The sequence below is a fragment of the Pristiophorus japonicus genome, chromosome 6, assembly GCF_044704955.1.
Source record: "Pristiophorus japonicus isolate sPriJap1 chromosome 6, sPriJap1.hap1, whole genome shotgun sequence".
Classification (NCBI taxonomy): Eukaryota; Metazoa; Chordata; class Chondrichthyes; family Pristiophoridae; genus Pristiophorus; species Pristiophorus japonicus.
The window spans coordinates 39,622,824-39,640,448 of record NC_091982.1 but is presented as its reverse complement, the minus strand read 5'-3'; the positions used below and the strand labels follow the sequence as shown (position 1 = coordinate 39,640,448).

Genomic DNA, 17,625 nt, shown 5'->3' with positions numbered 1-17,625 from the left:
TTCCAGAAGATTTGTCAAGCATGATTTCCCTTTCACAAATCCATGCTGACTTGGACCTATCATGTCGCCTCTTTCCAAATGCACTGCTATGACATCCTTAATAATTGATTCCAACATTTTACCCACTACCGATGTCAGGCTGACATGGAACAAGTTGGTTATGTTTTTAGGACTGAATCCAGTACAGCGCCACACATTGGGGCCAAGTTTCAGCCTGAGTTGCTCCTGTTTTTTTGGAGCAACTGGTTTAGAATGGAGTATCTTAGAAATGTGAATTCTCGGCATTTAGTTTGCTCCAGTTCTAGTCAGTTAGAAGAGTTTCACTTTGGAACAGAATTTTTTTTCAAAAGGGGACGTGTCCAGCCACTTACGCCTATTTTCAAAGTTTAGGCAGTGAAAACTTACTCCAAACTAACTTAGAATGGAGTAAGTGAAGATTTTTGTACTTTCGAAAAAACCTTGTCTACACTTTAGAAAATCAGGCGTAGGTTACAAATTAGGCGTAGGGAATGGGGGGGGGGTGGGGTGTTTAAAGGGAAGTTTACAAACATTAAACACTTCAGTTTTACAAATAAAGAGCCATCATCAATAATAAATGATAAATACATCAATAAATCAATCAAAAAAAATTAATAAAATTTTTTTTTTTTAAATCAATAAATAAAACATTTTCTACTTATCGACTGCAGCACCGGGAGTCCTCCAACAGCGTGCTGGGACGGCCACCCCAGTGTGTCTCTGTCAGTGTCTCTATATCTCTGTCTGTCTATGTGTGTGTCTCTCGCTCTCTGTCTGTCAGTGTCTGTGTTTCTGACAGCGAGGGGAAGGGGAGAAGGGGAGTGGGAGGGGGAGAAGGGGGGTCGGTGGAGGGGGAGAAAGGGGCTGGGGGTAGAGGGCGGTGGTGTGGGGTGAGGGGGGAGGAGGAAAGGTGGGGGGGAAAGGAGGAGGGGAGGAGGGGCGAGGAGAAGGAGGGGCAAGGAGAAGGGGGAGAAGGGAGAGAAGGGAAGGGAGAGGGGGAGAAGGGAGAGACGAGGGAGAGAGGGAAGGAGGGAGCTAGGGAAGGAGGGAGGAAGGGAAGGAGGGAGGGAGGGAGAGAGGAGGGAGGGAGGGAAGGAGGGAAGGAGAGAGGAGGGAGGGAGGGGAGGAGGGAGGGAGGGAAGGAGAGGGGGGGAGGGAAGGAGAGAGGGGGAGGGAAGGAGAGAGGGGAGGGGGAGGGAAGGGGGCTGAACGGCCGGGCCCAAGACCTCGGGCTGGATTTACATGTAGGTGGCGTCGGGTCTCGGGGGAGGTCGCGGAGGTCCGGGGGGGGGGGGGATGAGTCGCGGAGATCCGGGGGGGGGGGAAGAGCGGGGATCGGGTCCGGTCGGGTGGGAGAAGCCTTATTCACGCAGCCCAGTGAGGCCATTTGGCCAGGGCTAGGGGCTGCGTGCTTCGGGCCCCTCCCACAGTTTTGGGCGCCTGGAGCTACTGCACATGCGCGCCCACTGTAGCGCGCATGTGCCGAGGTCCCGGCACTGTTTTCAGCGCAGGGACCTGGCTCCGTCCCCTACAGCTCGTGCTGCGCTGCGCCCAGCTCCAGAGGACCTGCAGGGAGCCGGAGAATAGGTAAGTTTTTTTTAGGCGCACTTTCTGGCGCGAAAAACGGGCGTCCAGGTCCCCAAAACTTGGGCCCATTGTAACTCAATTCAATTTAACTTTAAGTAACAGGTTGTCTATTAGCATTATAGCCTCATTAAATATTATTCTTTCATTGTTTCGAGTCGAAAAAGCCATATGATTGGAAAATTGCCTGAATTGAAGTTTCAGTGTACTGTGCCACAGATAGAAGTTTCCACCGGTGATATCCCAAATGGCGAGCTCATAACTTTGAATGCAATGTCAGCTGTGGCTCAATGGGTAGAACTCTCGATTCTGAGTCAGAAGGTTGTGGGTTCAAGTTCCATTCCAGAGACTTGAGCACAAAAATCTAGCCTGACACTCCAGTGCAATACTAAGGGAGTGCTGCACTATCAGAGGTGCCGTCTTTCGGATGAAACGTTAAACTGAGGCACCATTGGTTCTCTCAGTTGGATGTAAAAGATACCATGGCACTATTTCAAAGAGGAGCAGCGGAGTTATCCCAGATGTCCTATCCAATATTTATCCCTCAATCTACATAACAAAAAACAGATTATCTGGTCATCATCACATTACTGTTTGTGGGAGCTTGCTGTGCGCAATTTTGGCTGCCACGTTTCCCACATTACAACAGTGACTACACTCCAAACAAAAAGTACTTAATTGGCTGTAAAGTGCTTAGGGATGTCCAATGGTCGTGAAAGGCGCTATGTAAATGCAAGTCTTTCTTTCTATGAAACGACACATATTTGCAAAGTAGGGGGAAAAGATATTCCAAACCATTTTCATACACCTCCCAACAAGCTGATCAAAAGCAGTTCTAGCAGAAGTCTAGGACCTGGTTACCCATTATACACTTAGCTAAAGGAAAAATGCATATACTGGAAGGAGAGAAACGTAAAAGGGAGGGGGGAAATGGAAAATATGGGAGAAAGTCAAAAGCACTATATGGAATAAAAATGGAACATAAATACTTTGTTGATGTCTATAAGCACAATGGTTTTTAACTTAATTTAATGTTTGTTAATTATTGCATGTTAATTATTAATACCAATATACTACAAGAGATGATCAAAGACACATTAGCATAATAAAGAGCCACAGTCAGCAGTGATTATGGGACTAGTTTCATAGACTAAAGCATGAAGTACACTCATAGCTACATGTATTGCCTGTCCCATGATAGTTGCCAAATGTTTTGATTTTCCATGACCATACTTTACACCTACAAGAGAGTTAACTCGGTGTTTAAGGTAAAGGAGCCAAATCATCCTAACAATGAAGCTGCACTCATGCAGACTGTGGCAGTCACATTTTTCAGTATTTGAGAATTAAATTTCACTTATTAAGGTTAACAAAAATGAATACATTCACTTCAACAAACTTGTTTAAAAGGTCAATGAGTCTGTCTATGCAAAAACACCGAGGGATTATTTCTCTCCGTTTTCCTTTATTCCCTTAATGTGAATCGAGATGGAGATATTTCTAGCAGAGTTGAAAATAAGTTTTAAAAATTAACATAAAGTAAATGAATGTCTCACAAACAAATAGTAACTTTGAATACATGATTATGACATGTCAATGTAAAAGAGCAGTTTCCCATTAATCATAAATATTTATTATTATTGCAATTATGGAGACCCATTTCACCGAGATGGGCAAGTTGAGTCAATCTAAAACAGAACAAGCTTCCTTCACTGTGACATCCTTTTATGTGAACTTAAATACATGGGATCATTGAGCAATTGTTTCAAAGGTCAGGCACAAAACATCTCATGTCTTGAAAATTACCCTGCTTTGGTTATTTGAGGACTTTTTTCAATAAAGAGGTTCATGATTTGCAATAATAATAGCATTTTGTTCCAAGCTAGCTAAAACTGGGACAAAATCGCTTTAAGGCATCAACTACAAGTGAAAGACTTCCTTCCTGGTAAGGATTTCCCTTTATGAGAAGCCAACCATTAAGCAAACACCAATTTAAAGCTATCATCCATTATCTATGCAACTCTGCAATCGTCAGTAACTTAACAATCCCACCTGCAGCCCACCTACTCCAAACAAAGGAATAATAGTTACATAAATTAGATATTATTCGCTTAAGATACCCTAATTAATTAAAATAATAAGCTTCAGAAATGTATTACCTTAATAGCCAGAATAAGATCTTTAATTTGATTTCATATTTTAAGCACTCTTAACTAGGAAGAGATTTTTGTTGGAGTCATGTATAGTTGAATATTGGATTAATAGAACTTTTCTTTGTCATAAATGGAAAGCTTTAAAGAATCATAACTTTATAATAGAAGATTGCAGCAATTCAAAAATAATAAATCCACGACTATAAACATTGCAGTGGAATTCTCAGCGGGTGCACTGATAGAATTGTGCTGAAAATCTGGCACTGAATGTGCCAATTCTAGAAAAGCTAATGGTGTGGGCATCTGTCAAACTAAAAGCTGGTACTTTGAGCAGTGTGCTTCTCAGCTGTTTGCATTTCCATCAGCAATGTTGAATAGTTCAGCAGTGCCGAGGGCAGCCATCCGTGTTAAAATTGCACATTAATGTTCACAGCCTTGGCCCAGATCACAATCAGAGCGGCTCCCTGTTGGGTGGGGCATTAGAGGGTGCGCAGGGAGGGGGATCCGGATCTTTGGGAAGGGGTGGTTGCTGATCCCCAAGGAGGGAGGGGCAAACCGGATGGGGGGGGCTTGTTCGGCAATCTGGAGGAGGTCTGATTGGGGCGGGGGGGACGTGGACGGTCCGATTCCCGAGGGAGGTCCGATCTCCGATGGTGGAGAAGGTGTTCAGTTATCAGATTCCGTGAGGGGCATTCTTTGGATGGGAGGGGGTGTCTGATGGTGGGCAGGGGAGAAGGTGGGCTGGGTGGCCCACAGGCAGTGCTGTAAAGGAACTTAGCTTTTCCAAGAGGCAGTCTTCGCCTCCCTTTAACCGAGGCCAGGTTAAACCTGGAGGACAGGTTAAGAATCAGGCACGCAGCCTCATTATTACATTTAAATGTCCAACCTCCGTTAAAACCGAAAGAGGGCGGGTTGGAGTCGAGTTTGAGATTTTAATTTTTTTTTACATCCCAGCCGACCCCAACACACCGTTTATTTTTTATGGATAAAATTACCCCACTTGATATACCACCAGCACCCAGAAGAGGATGTGATTCATATTCTTACTCATCATTCCTGCTCCACTGTTTTCTCTTGAACAGCAACAGTTTAAACAGCTGAATGGCAAAATGTTAAACTCCCAGTGTCTCTCAAACCTCTGCACACTCACATGTATATATAATATATACACATTTTTATTATGTATTTTTCTGTTATGTATGCATGAACCTTCTGTCAACTTTTCCAATGTTAAATTCCTATATCCATATTTATAATAGAAGCTGCCTCTGTAAACTACCCATGCTGTGATTACACACTCCAACCAGTGGAGGTGCTGGAGACAAAAAAAGGTCAGGATTCCCATTCTTGATCATTATCCAGCAACTCCTACTGGGCATATACATGTGAATGTGGGATGAGGGCGGGATCAGACTCAGCTGTAATATTCCCAGTAGTCAAACAGCCTGTCAGTATTCACTGTTGAGCCTCATATATGTCAATGGCTGGTTGGACAAGCTAGACGAGGGTAAACCAACACCGATGGTGACATTCACCAGCACAGAATCAAGACCTTTAGGGTAGCTGGGAGGGGAGAAAGTTGCTAAGAAAAGAAAACAATTAATCTTTTACCACATTGTGCAGCTAATAAACTTTGAACTTTGCAACATCTCAGTTCTGCTCCCAAACACTCTCACTCACTTTACCAGCGTGTTCCTTTGTGAATTGTTTTGTGCTTATCTAATTAAGGAATGGATATGAGAAAAGGAAAACTCCCCCATTTTGAACATCCAGTGTCAGCATTTAGTACTCCCAGGTTAAGTTTTGCACAGTACAGCTTCTTCTACTCTGCCCCATCTTTAGAAAAGCACACTACACCTGTGTGATGTATTTTCCCATTATCACAGCGACCACCCGTGATTTCTCTGAACAGGATTGTTAATGTAGTGCCAGCAGTTGTATTGTGGATGTGTCCCCTCTGGGAAATGAATCCAGGAAACCCAAATCCATTCCAAGTAGAGACAGACAGACAGAGGATCAAGCCCTCTATGTAGACTGGACTTGAAACCAGGTCCCAAAAACGAGACGTGTCTAACCTACTGCACCACATTTAAAAAAATAATTATCAAACATTTGTCCAATAAAATTTTAACAGCATAGATTTCCATATATGAGCTATTGTATAACAGTTATTTACAGTTAATGTTTCTATAAATCATATAAGAACATAAGAGGAGGAGTAGGCCATTCGGCCCCTCGAGTCTGCTCTGCCATTAAAAGAGATCATGGCTGATCTACTTCAACTCCACTTCCCTGCACTATCCCCATATCTCTTGATTCCCTTAATATCCACAAATCTATCGATCTCTGTCTTGAATGTATTCAATGACTGAGCCACCACAACCCTCTGAGGTAGAGAATTCCAAAGATTCATCATCCTCCTCAGCTCAGCCCCAAATGGCCGACCCCTTATTCTGGTTCTAGACTCCCCAGCCAGGGGAAACATCCACCCTGTCCAGCCCTGTAAGAATGTTGTACTTTGCAATGAGATCACCTTTCATTCTTCTAAACTCTAGAGAATATAGGCCTAGTCTACTCAATCTCTCCGCATAGGACAATCCCCCCATCCCAGGAATCAGTCTGGTGAACCTTCGTTGCACACCCTCTATGGCAAGTATATCCTTCCTTAGGTAAGGAGACCAAGACTGAAATAAAACAGAAAATGCTGGAAGCACTCAGCAGGTCAGGCAGCATCTGTGGGGATCTGTTTCTCTCTCGACAGATGCTGAGTGTTATCAGCTGTGGCGAACCTATCACTTCTTGCTCATTCGCAAAAGGACTCACTGCTTTTTGGTTTAATTCAAGGTATCTCCTAAAAAAAAGCTCTATTCGCTTGGCTCTTTCTGCTAAATGTCAGTGACATTCGTTGGCACTTTTGCTACTAACCAGGGTGCAGGGTACACATTACAGAGAGGCATAGATTGGATAAGGCAACAGTTGGCAGAAAACTTTGCAAACACGTAGAGATAGTTTTGGAGTTGGGAGGGAAGGGTATTCCGAGTAACCGGGACAAACCCGGGCCACGCACACTCGCCTGCTTTAAACTGAATGCTCGGGTCGTGCCGACCCTCCAACTCTTTCAAGAGCATCACATAGAGAATGCCGAACGAATTCTGGATGCCGAAGATGGAGCCATTGCACCAGGTGGCAGCGAACACCACCACCCAGCCGAAGCCGCCTTCGGGCACTTGGAAGCCGGGCTGAGCTCCCGAAGCGGAGGCCGAGTCTGCCGCCAGTTGCCGGTTGTCTTTGCACACCTCCACCCCTGGAACCGTCTCCTCTCCCTTGCTCTCCTGCTGCAGCCCACCGATTCCCGTCAGCGGCATGGTCTTCCCTCCCGTCTCGCTGCGGTCTGCTATCTCACCGTCCATCGTCCTGTGCAAGAGAGACACACACACAGGGAATGATTGCAGTGTTTGGGAGCCAGCGCACACTGGTTTCACAGATTAGTGTTATTTTCACCCAATGCTTTTATGTAATGTGTGTTGTGCTCCCGATCAGCACCGCACAGATAGGTTGATCCAGATTAAGTAATGTAAATATATATATATATTTAAAAATCAGGTGCAAACCTGCTTGCCGTCGCTGTCCGCCCGTTGCCAAAATAAACGTAACTACCAAATCAATCAGTTGCAGAGAAACGAAATCCTTCGACAGTCAACAAAGAGCCGAGGCTCCGCCTCTGCCCCCATTCTCACAGTCAGAGGAGGCGGGGGGGGGGGGGGGGGGAGGAAGAGACACTGGCGAAATCTGCCCGGATAGCTTGGCTTTAACAGCAGGATTCCCAGACAGCACTCACTCCGAGCCGTCCTCACCTCCCAAGATACTTACAACCAGGAACTAAATACGATTCCAGTTAGTCAGGCTCACCCCAGCCCTGTTGTCCACAGCGTGAGAACGCTTCCTGCAGACTCCACACGTGGGCTCGTCCCCTTTCACAGCAGAATGCAGCCGATGAAGGGGCACAGACCTGAAACGTCAACTCCGCTTCTCTCTCCACAGATGCTGCCTGACCCGCTGAGTATTTCCAGCATTGTCCGTTTTTATTTGCTTTTCTATTAATTTGAAACTTGTTCTAGTCTCACAATTTAATATAATTTTCCACATCATTTACAGTCTTATATACTTCTACAAACGCAGTTCTCAGACGCTTCCTTTTGCAACCGAAGGGTCCAAATTTCTCCAGTCTTTCCCCATAGCTAGACCTCTAAACAAGGGCTCTGGACACAGAACCGTAAGATAATACAAACAGAAATGCTGGAAATCTCAGCGGGTCAGGCAGCAACGGTGAAGAGAAACAGAGTTAACGTTTAGGGTCCACGACTGTTCAAAAACATTAAGGAGCACTGAAAAGCGGGGGGGGGGGGGGGGAAGAGAAAGGGAGCCAAAGATGGGTAAACGTTATGCTCTGAAATTGTTGAACTTGATGTTGAGTCCAGAAGGCAGTAAGCTGTGTTGTTCCTAGAGTTTCTCTCTCCACAGATGCTGCTCGCCCCAGAGATTTCCAGCATTTTCTGTTTTTATTTCAGATTCCAGCATCCGCAGTATTTAGGTTTTGTGACAGTACGGAAGGTGTCGTCCGACCAAAGCAATATACAGTTTGATCATAACTTCCTCCGACTTACAGAACTATAACCGAAGCAGTTATATATATCAAATTGGCATTGTTGATTGCTGCTCTTCATCATGGATCTGTTGAGCATTAAGGCTCCCATATCTTTTCCAACGTCATACACCGGTATTATACCACCAAAGCCCATCAGTAATCTCCCCTCAGCCTTGATGACCGATGGCAAAATGCTTGGAAGAACGGCGACATACGGAATGGATTCCTTAGAGGACCCCACAGTACAACCTAAAAGGATTAAACCTTCCTCGCAAACAGTGGACAACCATCAACCACCTCAGAACTGGTCATGGTAGATGCTGCCACCTTTTCCATAGCTGGAAGATTAAAGCTTCCCCATTCATACCATGGAGCTCCTAATCAGACCCTGGAGCACATCACTGAGCACTGACCTCAGAGGAAATTCACAGGCAGGCTAAAAGATATCCGCGCTGTTACACAGGAAGTTTTGGCTCTAGTTTAGGAGGTCTGATCCATAAGGAAAGCAGAAATATTTGACATTTTCCACCCCAAACGGGAGTGATTTAAATATGGGTATTTTTTTTTTGCTACCATAGGAAAGACAGCGCCATTTAAAGGCAAGTGTGTCACCCACTTTTGCTTCCAATGTGCAGTACTTTACATTTGTCCACATTAAATGTTTTGTCCAAATTATTCTGTAATTTTTGAGCTGCCTCATCTGATTCTACTGCCCCTCCTAAAAAGGCACCATCTGTAAATTGGATCATTGATGCAAATTAGAAAAAATAGTAGTCCATCGCCAATCCTTGGAGCACTCGGTACTTCCCATGATGTAACAAACCTATTTCCTATGCTGCCCCACTCCCCGCCATTCTCTATGCTTCCCTTCCGTACTTTAGACTCGTTTCGAGATCCAACTCCTGTCCACGCTGTCTCCGTGCGTGTCTGTTCACTTGTGGTTAGTTATATTCACAGTAGGCTACAGGGCGTGGAGCTGCCGGACGATTCTTGTCCCACTATCACTACAGGCCACTGCACATCACAGGCAGACGAGGAATAGTCCCAGCTGGAAATAAAAACACTCGCATGCAAGCAAGAACCAGCAGGCAGTTCTGAAGACAGACCAAACAGGGGAAGGAAAGGGAGTAATAAATGAGACAGGAAAGGGACAAGCCAATAAAGGTATATTAGATTTAGGGTAGATTGAATGTAAACATAATGGACTGGAATCAACAACTTGCATTTTTATGAGGCCCCCAGATATCGAGAAAGTGCTGCAAAACCAGGTCACAATTGCAACTTTGCAGTCTTGCTTGAGACACTTTGAATTATATTCCATGAAACTAAACATAGTAATTGATTAAATTACGCAATGCTTTAGCTATTTGATTCTGCAGTTTCACTATCAGTGCACGAGTCTTGGCAACAAGATGCAGAATTCTCACCTTCCAGTCTCCACCTTGTGGTGAAATCTTGCTGAACAGGAGCTGTGTCATGTTGGCTATTTAGATTGTTGCCACGGTCCTACGCTGACGGTTCTTTATTTCCTTATTTTTCCACGACTGTCTGGCTCCTCGCCACACAGACCCCGGCAGCCCCAGGTGTATACTCAGACTAATATGTGCCGTACCCTCCTGAACCCCAGCAGCAAAAAACTATTCAGCAACAGCGTGTGCAGTAAGTAAACAGCATTACAAGATAAAGGAGAAAGGGTTGTACGTAAACACACGATACATTTACAAAGAGACATTTAGGCTTATGAATTCAATTCCTGCCTTCAGTTACATCTCTTTCAGGATTGGGTTATGGAGTGTCATTTGCATGTCAAGGTACCATCATGCAAATGATCATTGGATTTAGTCACAACCACTTTGCCAGGACCCAAGCATTATTTTTCCCAAACCTCACTGCACCAATATTACCTCTAACATTAACTCTTCTCCCCGCCACCTCATCCACCTAAAATGAACACTCCAGTTACGTGTGAACATGCCTACAGGATGCATACTTGTGCCCAAAAATGAAACATTTTTGCTTCTGAGTTTCTCTGAACGTGTGCATACACATTTCAGCACTAAATCTCCATATAGCACCAAGTCTCCTCACACAAAAGGATAAATCAGGAAAAAAGGCCACTCCATCATGAAAGTTCATTGTTCCAGCATGTTTATGCCTTTACCCAAAACATTCATCAAATGTTTAAATAAAGTTCTTCCTAATATTGGGTGTTAAATTTATTTCCCACCAATTTAAATTAATAGCTCTTGAGCCAACTGTCCTGGCTTAGTTTGAAATGATATTCCATGTCGACTTTGCTGATGCCATTCAGTTACTTTACATCCCATAATGAGATATGGCCTAAGCGCCAGCACAAAACAAACCATTAATGTCTGAGTAAGATACTACTGCACTTTTTTTTTTGCATTGTTCTGCAGCAACTCAATACACAACACTGTTCATAGATATCACCAAGATTTATACCTTGATTCAAAAACTTTACCACACACAGGATTACACCATTCATAGATTAATTTATTAGTTTGGACAAACCTTTCACCTTTTGCACAGGGATTAACATTTGATTGAATTTTTTTATTTATACACATGAAAACAGAATTTGCAAAAACAGCACATAAAGGGAGTCAGGACAAAATGTAAACTTATTTTCTGGAGACCTCAGGATTGAGGGGTACTTGCAAAGCAGCAGTTTAAGTTTGGGATGTAATGAGTCTTGAATATATGAATCAATTGCTTGATGTTACTTTTAAGCCATACAAAACCACAAAAACTACTTCCATTAAGAATTGGCCTGACTTGAGTAGGTCCAGCATTTTCAGTTTTTATTTCAGATTCCAGCATCTGCAGTATTTTGCTTTAGTTTTCTGTTAAGAATTGTTACCTTTGGAAGAGAACTTAGCTCAAATATTTAATCACAATCAGCACTCCATTCCTTTCAGTGCAGTAGTTGTATTGGGTCATGATCTTCCCTCCATGAGGCATTGGAAATCTTTGTTCAATGCCCCAAAGTTTCTTGCAAGCTATAAATACTTACCCTCACACATGCCATCAGCATTCCAAACCATGCATCAGCTGGTTATTGTTTCACGAGAAAGAAAATAAGCTTTTTTCCCCCTCACTGCTGAAGATTGAAAATAAAATAAAACAAGTTTTAATTATTTTGAAAAGATTCCCAGACTCAGAAATTTACTACAGCTGCACTACAATGTGCAATATACACCAGTGGTTTGTGACTGTAATGCTCAGTTATGTTTGGTAAATTTGAAAGCTCAGTTGAGCCCATGGTGGAGATGTCTTTGTGAATGTGCAGTAGAAAGGGAAATAATTCACAATCTTTTGTATTAAAGCAGACCACATCCATGGGGATATGCAAGGAGTGACAGTAATCATTGGATAGAATAGATTGCAAAAATCAGCTCATACAAACCCTATTTTCTTTTGATAATTGCAGTTTCTTAATGATTTTATTTCCAGCACAAGAATCGCTCACAGGTACAGGTATCAATGCATCGACCCCAAAATAAATTTTAATATATATTTTTTAAATTAAACACCATGCAGTTCCAGCTGAATTTCCAACAGCTTTAAGTTTTCCTCAATCATGTGGTTCAAAAAAATTTTTATAACTCAGTATGTTGGACATCCCAACATGCTACACAGCCAATAGATCACTTTTGAACTGTAGCCATTATTTTGGAGGCAAACATCAGAGATAATTTACACACATCAAAATCCCACAAAAAGCAAATGATTGACCAGTTAATCTTTTTGTGCTGATTTGACAATGTTGGCCAATATACCAGGAGAACCCACTGCTCTTCATTTGAATAATTTCACGGTATCTTTTGCACACTCTTGAGCTGGCAGTTTAGACAATCTTCTGACTCGAGGTAAAAGTGCCACCAACACAGGACAGCAGCCTGGTGAGAAGTGCAAATGTACAGCAAAGCAAGTCAGAAAGCTGAAAGGATGAATTGTGAACTAAGAAAGGGGCAAAGAATGAGGTCAAGGAGTGAGGTAAAAGTCAACCAATCATTAAATTGGGTGACCGCTTTGCAGAGCACTTCCATTCAGTCCTCTAGTGTGACCCTGAGCTTCCGGTCACCTGTCACTTTAATGCACCACTCCACTCTGACCTCTGTCTCCTACACTGTTCCAACGAAGTTCAATGCAAGCCTGAGGAACAGCATCTCATCTTTCATTTAGGCACTTTACAGCCTTCTGGACTCAAGAGTTCAACAATTTCAAAGCGTAACCGCTGCCAATCTTTGGCAACTAACCTGCTACAAGATAGGAATACAATGACAATTATCAACCCATCAAATATGTTCAGCACCCAAACTTAATCATGCAGCTGCTTGATCTTTAGAATACATAGCATCTTTAAATTGTTTTTGAATGAACGAGACTTGCGCTAAAAAGCCTAAAGGTGACAAATACTTAGAATTTGAACTTATTTCCCCTTTAAAAAGATAAAAAAAATAGGATAATAATGGATATCAGGAATGTTTACACAGTTCAAATTCTATCTTAAAATAAGATTACAACCCCCACTTACTTATTCTTAGAAAATATATACAGTGGTCTTCACACAAGCTGTTTTATGTCCTAACAGCCAGCCATGTCATTGATGAAGACATTCACACTGAAGCAACAACCCAGACATCATGATCTCTTTAATCTTGCAGTTATCTATAGGACGAGTACTGGGAAATAAAAAGCTAATAAATTTGTTATAAAAAAATGATCAGCTGGGCAATTCCCAACTTCAGCTCCCACATAAAAAGATCTTTGGTCTGAATAATGCATCAAGTTGATTTGAGAAAAATCCTCTTCGTGCCCCTCAACAATAAGTAAATGTAGAGATAAAATGATCAGAATGTCCCAGAAAATGGTGGCAACAGACGATATTAAATAATGGTAACATTAACAGATCAAAAGCGGTTAAGTGAGTCCATGGATAATTGGTGATCTAAAAATAAATGCGATCACGAACATCAAAGGAGATTCAACTAAAGAGGAAAAGAAAAGGAATAAACCTCACGGACAAAGGTGCTGGTTGTTTTTTCGTGCATTGTTTTATTAACATTTATGGATAACCCAACTCTTCAAATGGTCAATGTCAAAAGATAACTTCTATCTGCAATTGATGTTTCCTCTCCCCAGAAAGCTAAATGACAACTGGGTAATCAAACTTTTTTTTTTGCATGAAAACTCAGTTACTAATTTACAAAAATTAGTACAACAGATTACATAAATAAACTAAATCACTTTAAACAAGCCCTGTACAGTAAACCAAAGTACATGCACTTTGGTAAGACTCCTGCAGCTAAGGGAAGAACTCTTCCTGGACTTCTTAAAGCACTCGTCTCCTAATTTGCTTTGAATCTTTACTACACAGTTCGCCTTATGCAGGATTGATCACAGTCTGTGGGATTCCTATTTTGTGTCATAGCATCATTCTTTAATATTTGCTCTGTGGAACTAAACTATTTCAGTAATGCAAGTACACATGTTACAATATTGGCATTTAAAATTTATACAAGATGCCATTAATATCTGGTCATTTTTGTACAAAAATGGGTTTTTCCATATACATCAGGATAAGCAACAGACTAAATAAGGACATTACTTTCCATTATCCTGTGCATATATATCTAAGACAAAAAAACAGCCATTCTGCCTCAAAAAAAGACCTATGATTCTTCAATTCAGTTACATTAGTTATATCACAATTGCAACATTTTAATTTCACAGTTAAAAAACAAAAACTGCAATTTCCAGTATGTTTTATTACACTGCAGCATCCTTACCCTCTACATCCTATAAATGCAACATTGTCAATTGGCTGAATACTGGAGCTTATATTCCAAGCAGACCAGATCCACACTTACCACAGAAGTCCCCAATATTCCATCAGGATTTCAGAGAGTAGTCTGCTACACAGCCTGCCCACAGACACACTGCTGCAGGATTGCAGCAAAACCAACTGCTATTTAAGTGGCGAGCTGTGAAGTCACAGGTCTTTTATTAGGCACAGATTACATAGCGCAGTGGCGGAGAGTGGCAGTAATGTGGCGAGTGTCTAGCGTGCCCACACACATTCCCGCTGTTCCAACCGATTGTAGAGAAATAAAAAACAGCCAGCTTCCCAAAGGCAAAATGCTTCTTATTCAAGAGCCCGTGTCATAGGGCTGGTGGGTCATTCCCCACTTTAAAATATGTTTAAAAACCCAGAGGTGCAAGGTGGAGAGGAAAGAGTCGATAAAAAGGGAGGTACAGAGTAACTCCACAAAAAGATGGAACTAAATTGATGGTAATTTTTTTTTTTTAATGGACATCACTGAAAAATAGATGAGATAGTAAGTAATTCCACTGTACAGAAAAAAAACAATACTTAACGGCTGGATGTCTCCAATTAGTCCCATAGACTTGATACATGTTGTAGTATAAGGCAATCTGTCCATTAAAGATGTTCAGTAAATTAGAATTTTTTTTTTAAAAACAGCAGTGACAATTTGCATTGCAAATTTCATATTTTTTTTCAAAACAGTGGCCAATTTCCCCTTCCCAAGTACACAGACCCTGCAACGAAAAGTGAATACTCTGAATTGCTAAAATACACCATCACTGTAAGTGTGCACATAAACCAAAATCATACATCAGAAAAGGAAAGAATTTTGATTACAAAATAATTACAAAAAATGAAAAAAATTGAAATTCAATACAGCTAACCAAGATGAAGCACTAACAACGTGACAGAAATCAGGGCAAGGAGTCAGCTTTTACAAAATGAGTGGAAGCAGCAAAGCATTAAAGTTTAAATAACTTATTTACCAAGCTAAGAACAAATCCTTAAGAAAAGGGTTAAGCCAACAGACATAAGAAACCAGATGCCAGAAGCCGTGCCCTAACTACAGTATCGCTATAGTTTGTTTCTGAGCATGGTAAAATCTTCACTTTAACAGTGCGACAGTGCACACTCGCAAAAGTAAGTATTAATAAAAAGAAATGTCCAAACCCATATTAAAGATTAGCAAAAAAATAGCCTTTCCTTGAACAGAGGATAGGAAGCAGTCACGTAGAAGTATTAGGTATGGCTATTTTGAATTTCCCCACTACATTCTGAAGTACAATTTTATATGGTTCACTGTTTGGTACAGCTAGCTAATTCTACATTACACCAATACTGGAGCACAAACTGATGGAGGTTGTACACTAGCCAACACTTTCACCAGTGGTGCGAACTAAAACAGCCTGACGGCATATGGGACATGTGGAGTTTTCAGACAGCCAACGATCGATACAGTGAACATGATACTCGTGTGAGCAGGGAAGCTTGCGCAGCTTGTTTCCAGCAGTGTACTCACTAATGCACACACTGCAGGTTTTAATTGCATCACTGTCCCCAAAATTTCTTGTGGACAAGTTGTCAATCTGCTCTTTTGTCAGTCCCCTGGGCTGATCATCCTCATCTTCATCATTTAGCAGGAAGAAATGGGCAAGCCTAAGTATAGGCAAAGTACCACTTTCTTCAAGGCCAAACAAGCCCCGAGTTTGCTGACCTTCTCTTCTCCTAGCACCAGTTGTGCTATCTGTTTCACTGCCGTTCCGTTGTTCCCCTGCCTGTTGCTCCCCTGTTCTGCCTTCAGAGGCCATGCTTGGGGATTCACCTGTGCTGTTCTGCGATTCGGAGACTTCTTGCACTTGATTTTGGCCCCTGTTGCTCGATTCAGAATCGCTGTCACTGTCCACAAAGGAACTCAGTTCCCCGCCCATCATTATCCGGCGTAGTATGGTTTGGAGGGCAACTGAGGCGGCCTCTCCAAGTCCCGAATCAGAAATCCTGCGAAAAGGAATACGAATGGTGCTCACGTAAGTTCGCACTCCTGCTCGCTCAGAGCGGGAGAATGTGCGCCTGAGCCCACCCCGCTCACTTTCGTATACAACTGTGTTGTCAGATGTTTGGGATCGTGAGCGGGTCCTGTTAGCTATACTATCTCTATCTGCATTTTCACCGGGTCTCACCCTTCTCACTTGCAGATCTAACATAATAGTAGGCGGTCGGCGCCCAGCTAGAGAGGGATCATTGACAACAGCTTCTGAAGAATCAGCAGCTTCTTGGGAAGGCTCTCTAGGTTCACTTGGTTCAGATGCAGAAATAGGATTAGTTACTTCAGCCTGCAACTCATCTCCAATTCGACTCTGCCTGGACACCACATGCTGTCTAGTTCTGGAACTTCCTTCTGTCCCACTTTCTGAAATAGATCTATCAGACCTCTGAGAAGACCCCTGACGTCGTGATCTACTCGTCCCCTCGACAATTGGATGCAAGGGTGATCGACTTCGATTGCTTCTTGTTCTAGATGACCTTCGGCGCTCTGGGCTTCTGCTTCTACCACTTCTTGGACGACCTTGATGGGCTTGGGTTTCAAGCTCTCGTCTCAAAAGTTCATATCTGTTTTCATATGACAATTCCCCACTTGATCTTCTACTCTGCCTTGTTACAGTGGATTCTGACCGATCGGGTTCACTCTGGATATTTTCTTCTGCTATGGTTATTGGTGGAGCTGTCGCTACTTGTGGCTGTTGTGCTGCTGTTGGTGGGGGTGGGTTTATATTTCCTGATGGTACTGGTGTCACTGCTTCTTCTGCTGGTGGCACTGTTGCTGCTGCGTTTGAAGTGTCCATGGGTTGCTCACTTTCCATCTCAGCACTTTGATCAATTCTACTGCGACTGACGTTAATTTCCAAGCTGAATCTAAAATCACCACTCGTTGGGTTTGTGCGACTGACTGCTCTCCATGACCGATTCCCGCTTTGCCCGCTTCTCGTTGTGTTCCCCGTCTGTCTAAAAGCATTCAACCACTCCAGAAGAGAATCTCCACTTGATCCTTCTTCCAAACCCTCAGCACCTAAAGGAGCAAAACAAAAGAAACCATCAGCAACCAAAACATTATCGCACATCTATCTTCTAGGGTCCTTTTGATTCTTTGAATGATATGAATCCTCCACACTGTTGGAATAAAACCTAGTTTGATTGTTTAGAATCATAGACTCAGCAGAAAACGAGGCATCTGTGCAAATGCTCTGAAAGAGCTACCCATTCAGTTCCATTCCCTTTTCCCATGGCCAATTTTTCCAAACATTCATTTCTTTCTATATAGATTCCCCAATGTTCAGACATTTCATGTACAGGTACTAACAAATTCTCTGCATAAAAAA

General features: G+C 42.6%; 2 protein-coding genes across 3 annotated transcripts in view; both read right to left on the bottom strand.

The window, feature by feature from the left end:
* LOC139266100 (monocarboxylate transporter 8-like) overlaps nucleotides 1-7,033 on the bottom strand; it is a gene marked incomplete at its 5' end in the record, with an annotated part of 123,844 nt that extends 116,811 nt beyond the window's left edge. The window contains one exon of the mRNA XM_070883947.1: nucleotides 6,829-7,033. Within this exon, the coding sequence (XP_070740048.1) occupies nucleotides 6,829-7,033 (205 nt within the window). The remainder of the gene's footprint in view (nucleotides 1-6,828) is intronic.
* Nucleotides 7,034-13,405: 6,372 nt separating this feature from the next.
* Nucleotides 13,406-17,625, bottom strand: part of rlim (ring finger protein, LIM domain interacting) — a 73,494-nt gene continuing 69,274 nt past the window's right edge. Inside the window, exon 5 of one of the 2 annotated variants that reach the window (XM_070882782.1) lies at nucleotides 13,406-17,315. In XM_070882782.1, the coding sequence (XP_070738883.1) occupies nucleotides 15,619-17,315 (1,697 nt within the window). In that variant the 3' untranslated portion in view covers nucleotides 13,406-15,618. The remainder of the gene's footprint in view (nucleotides 17,316-17,625) is intronic. The other variant, XM_070882781.1, reaches the window with a different exon arrangement.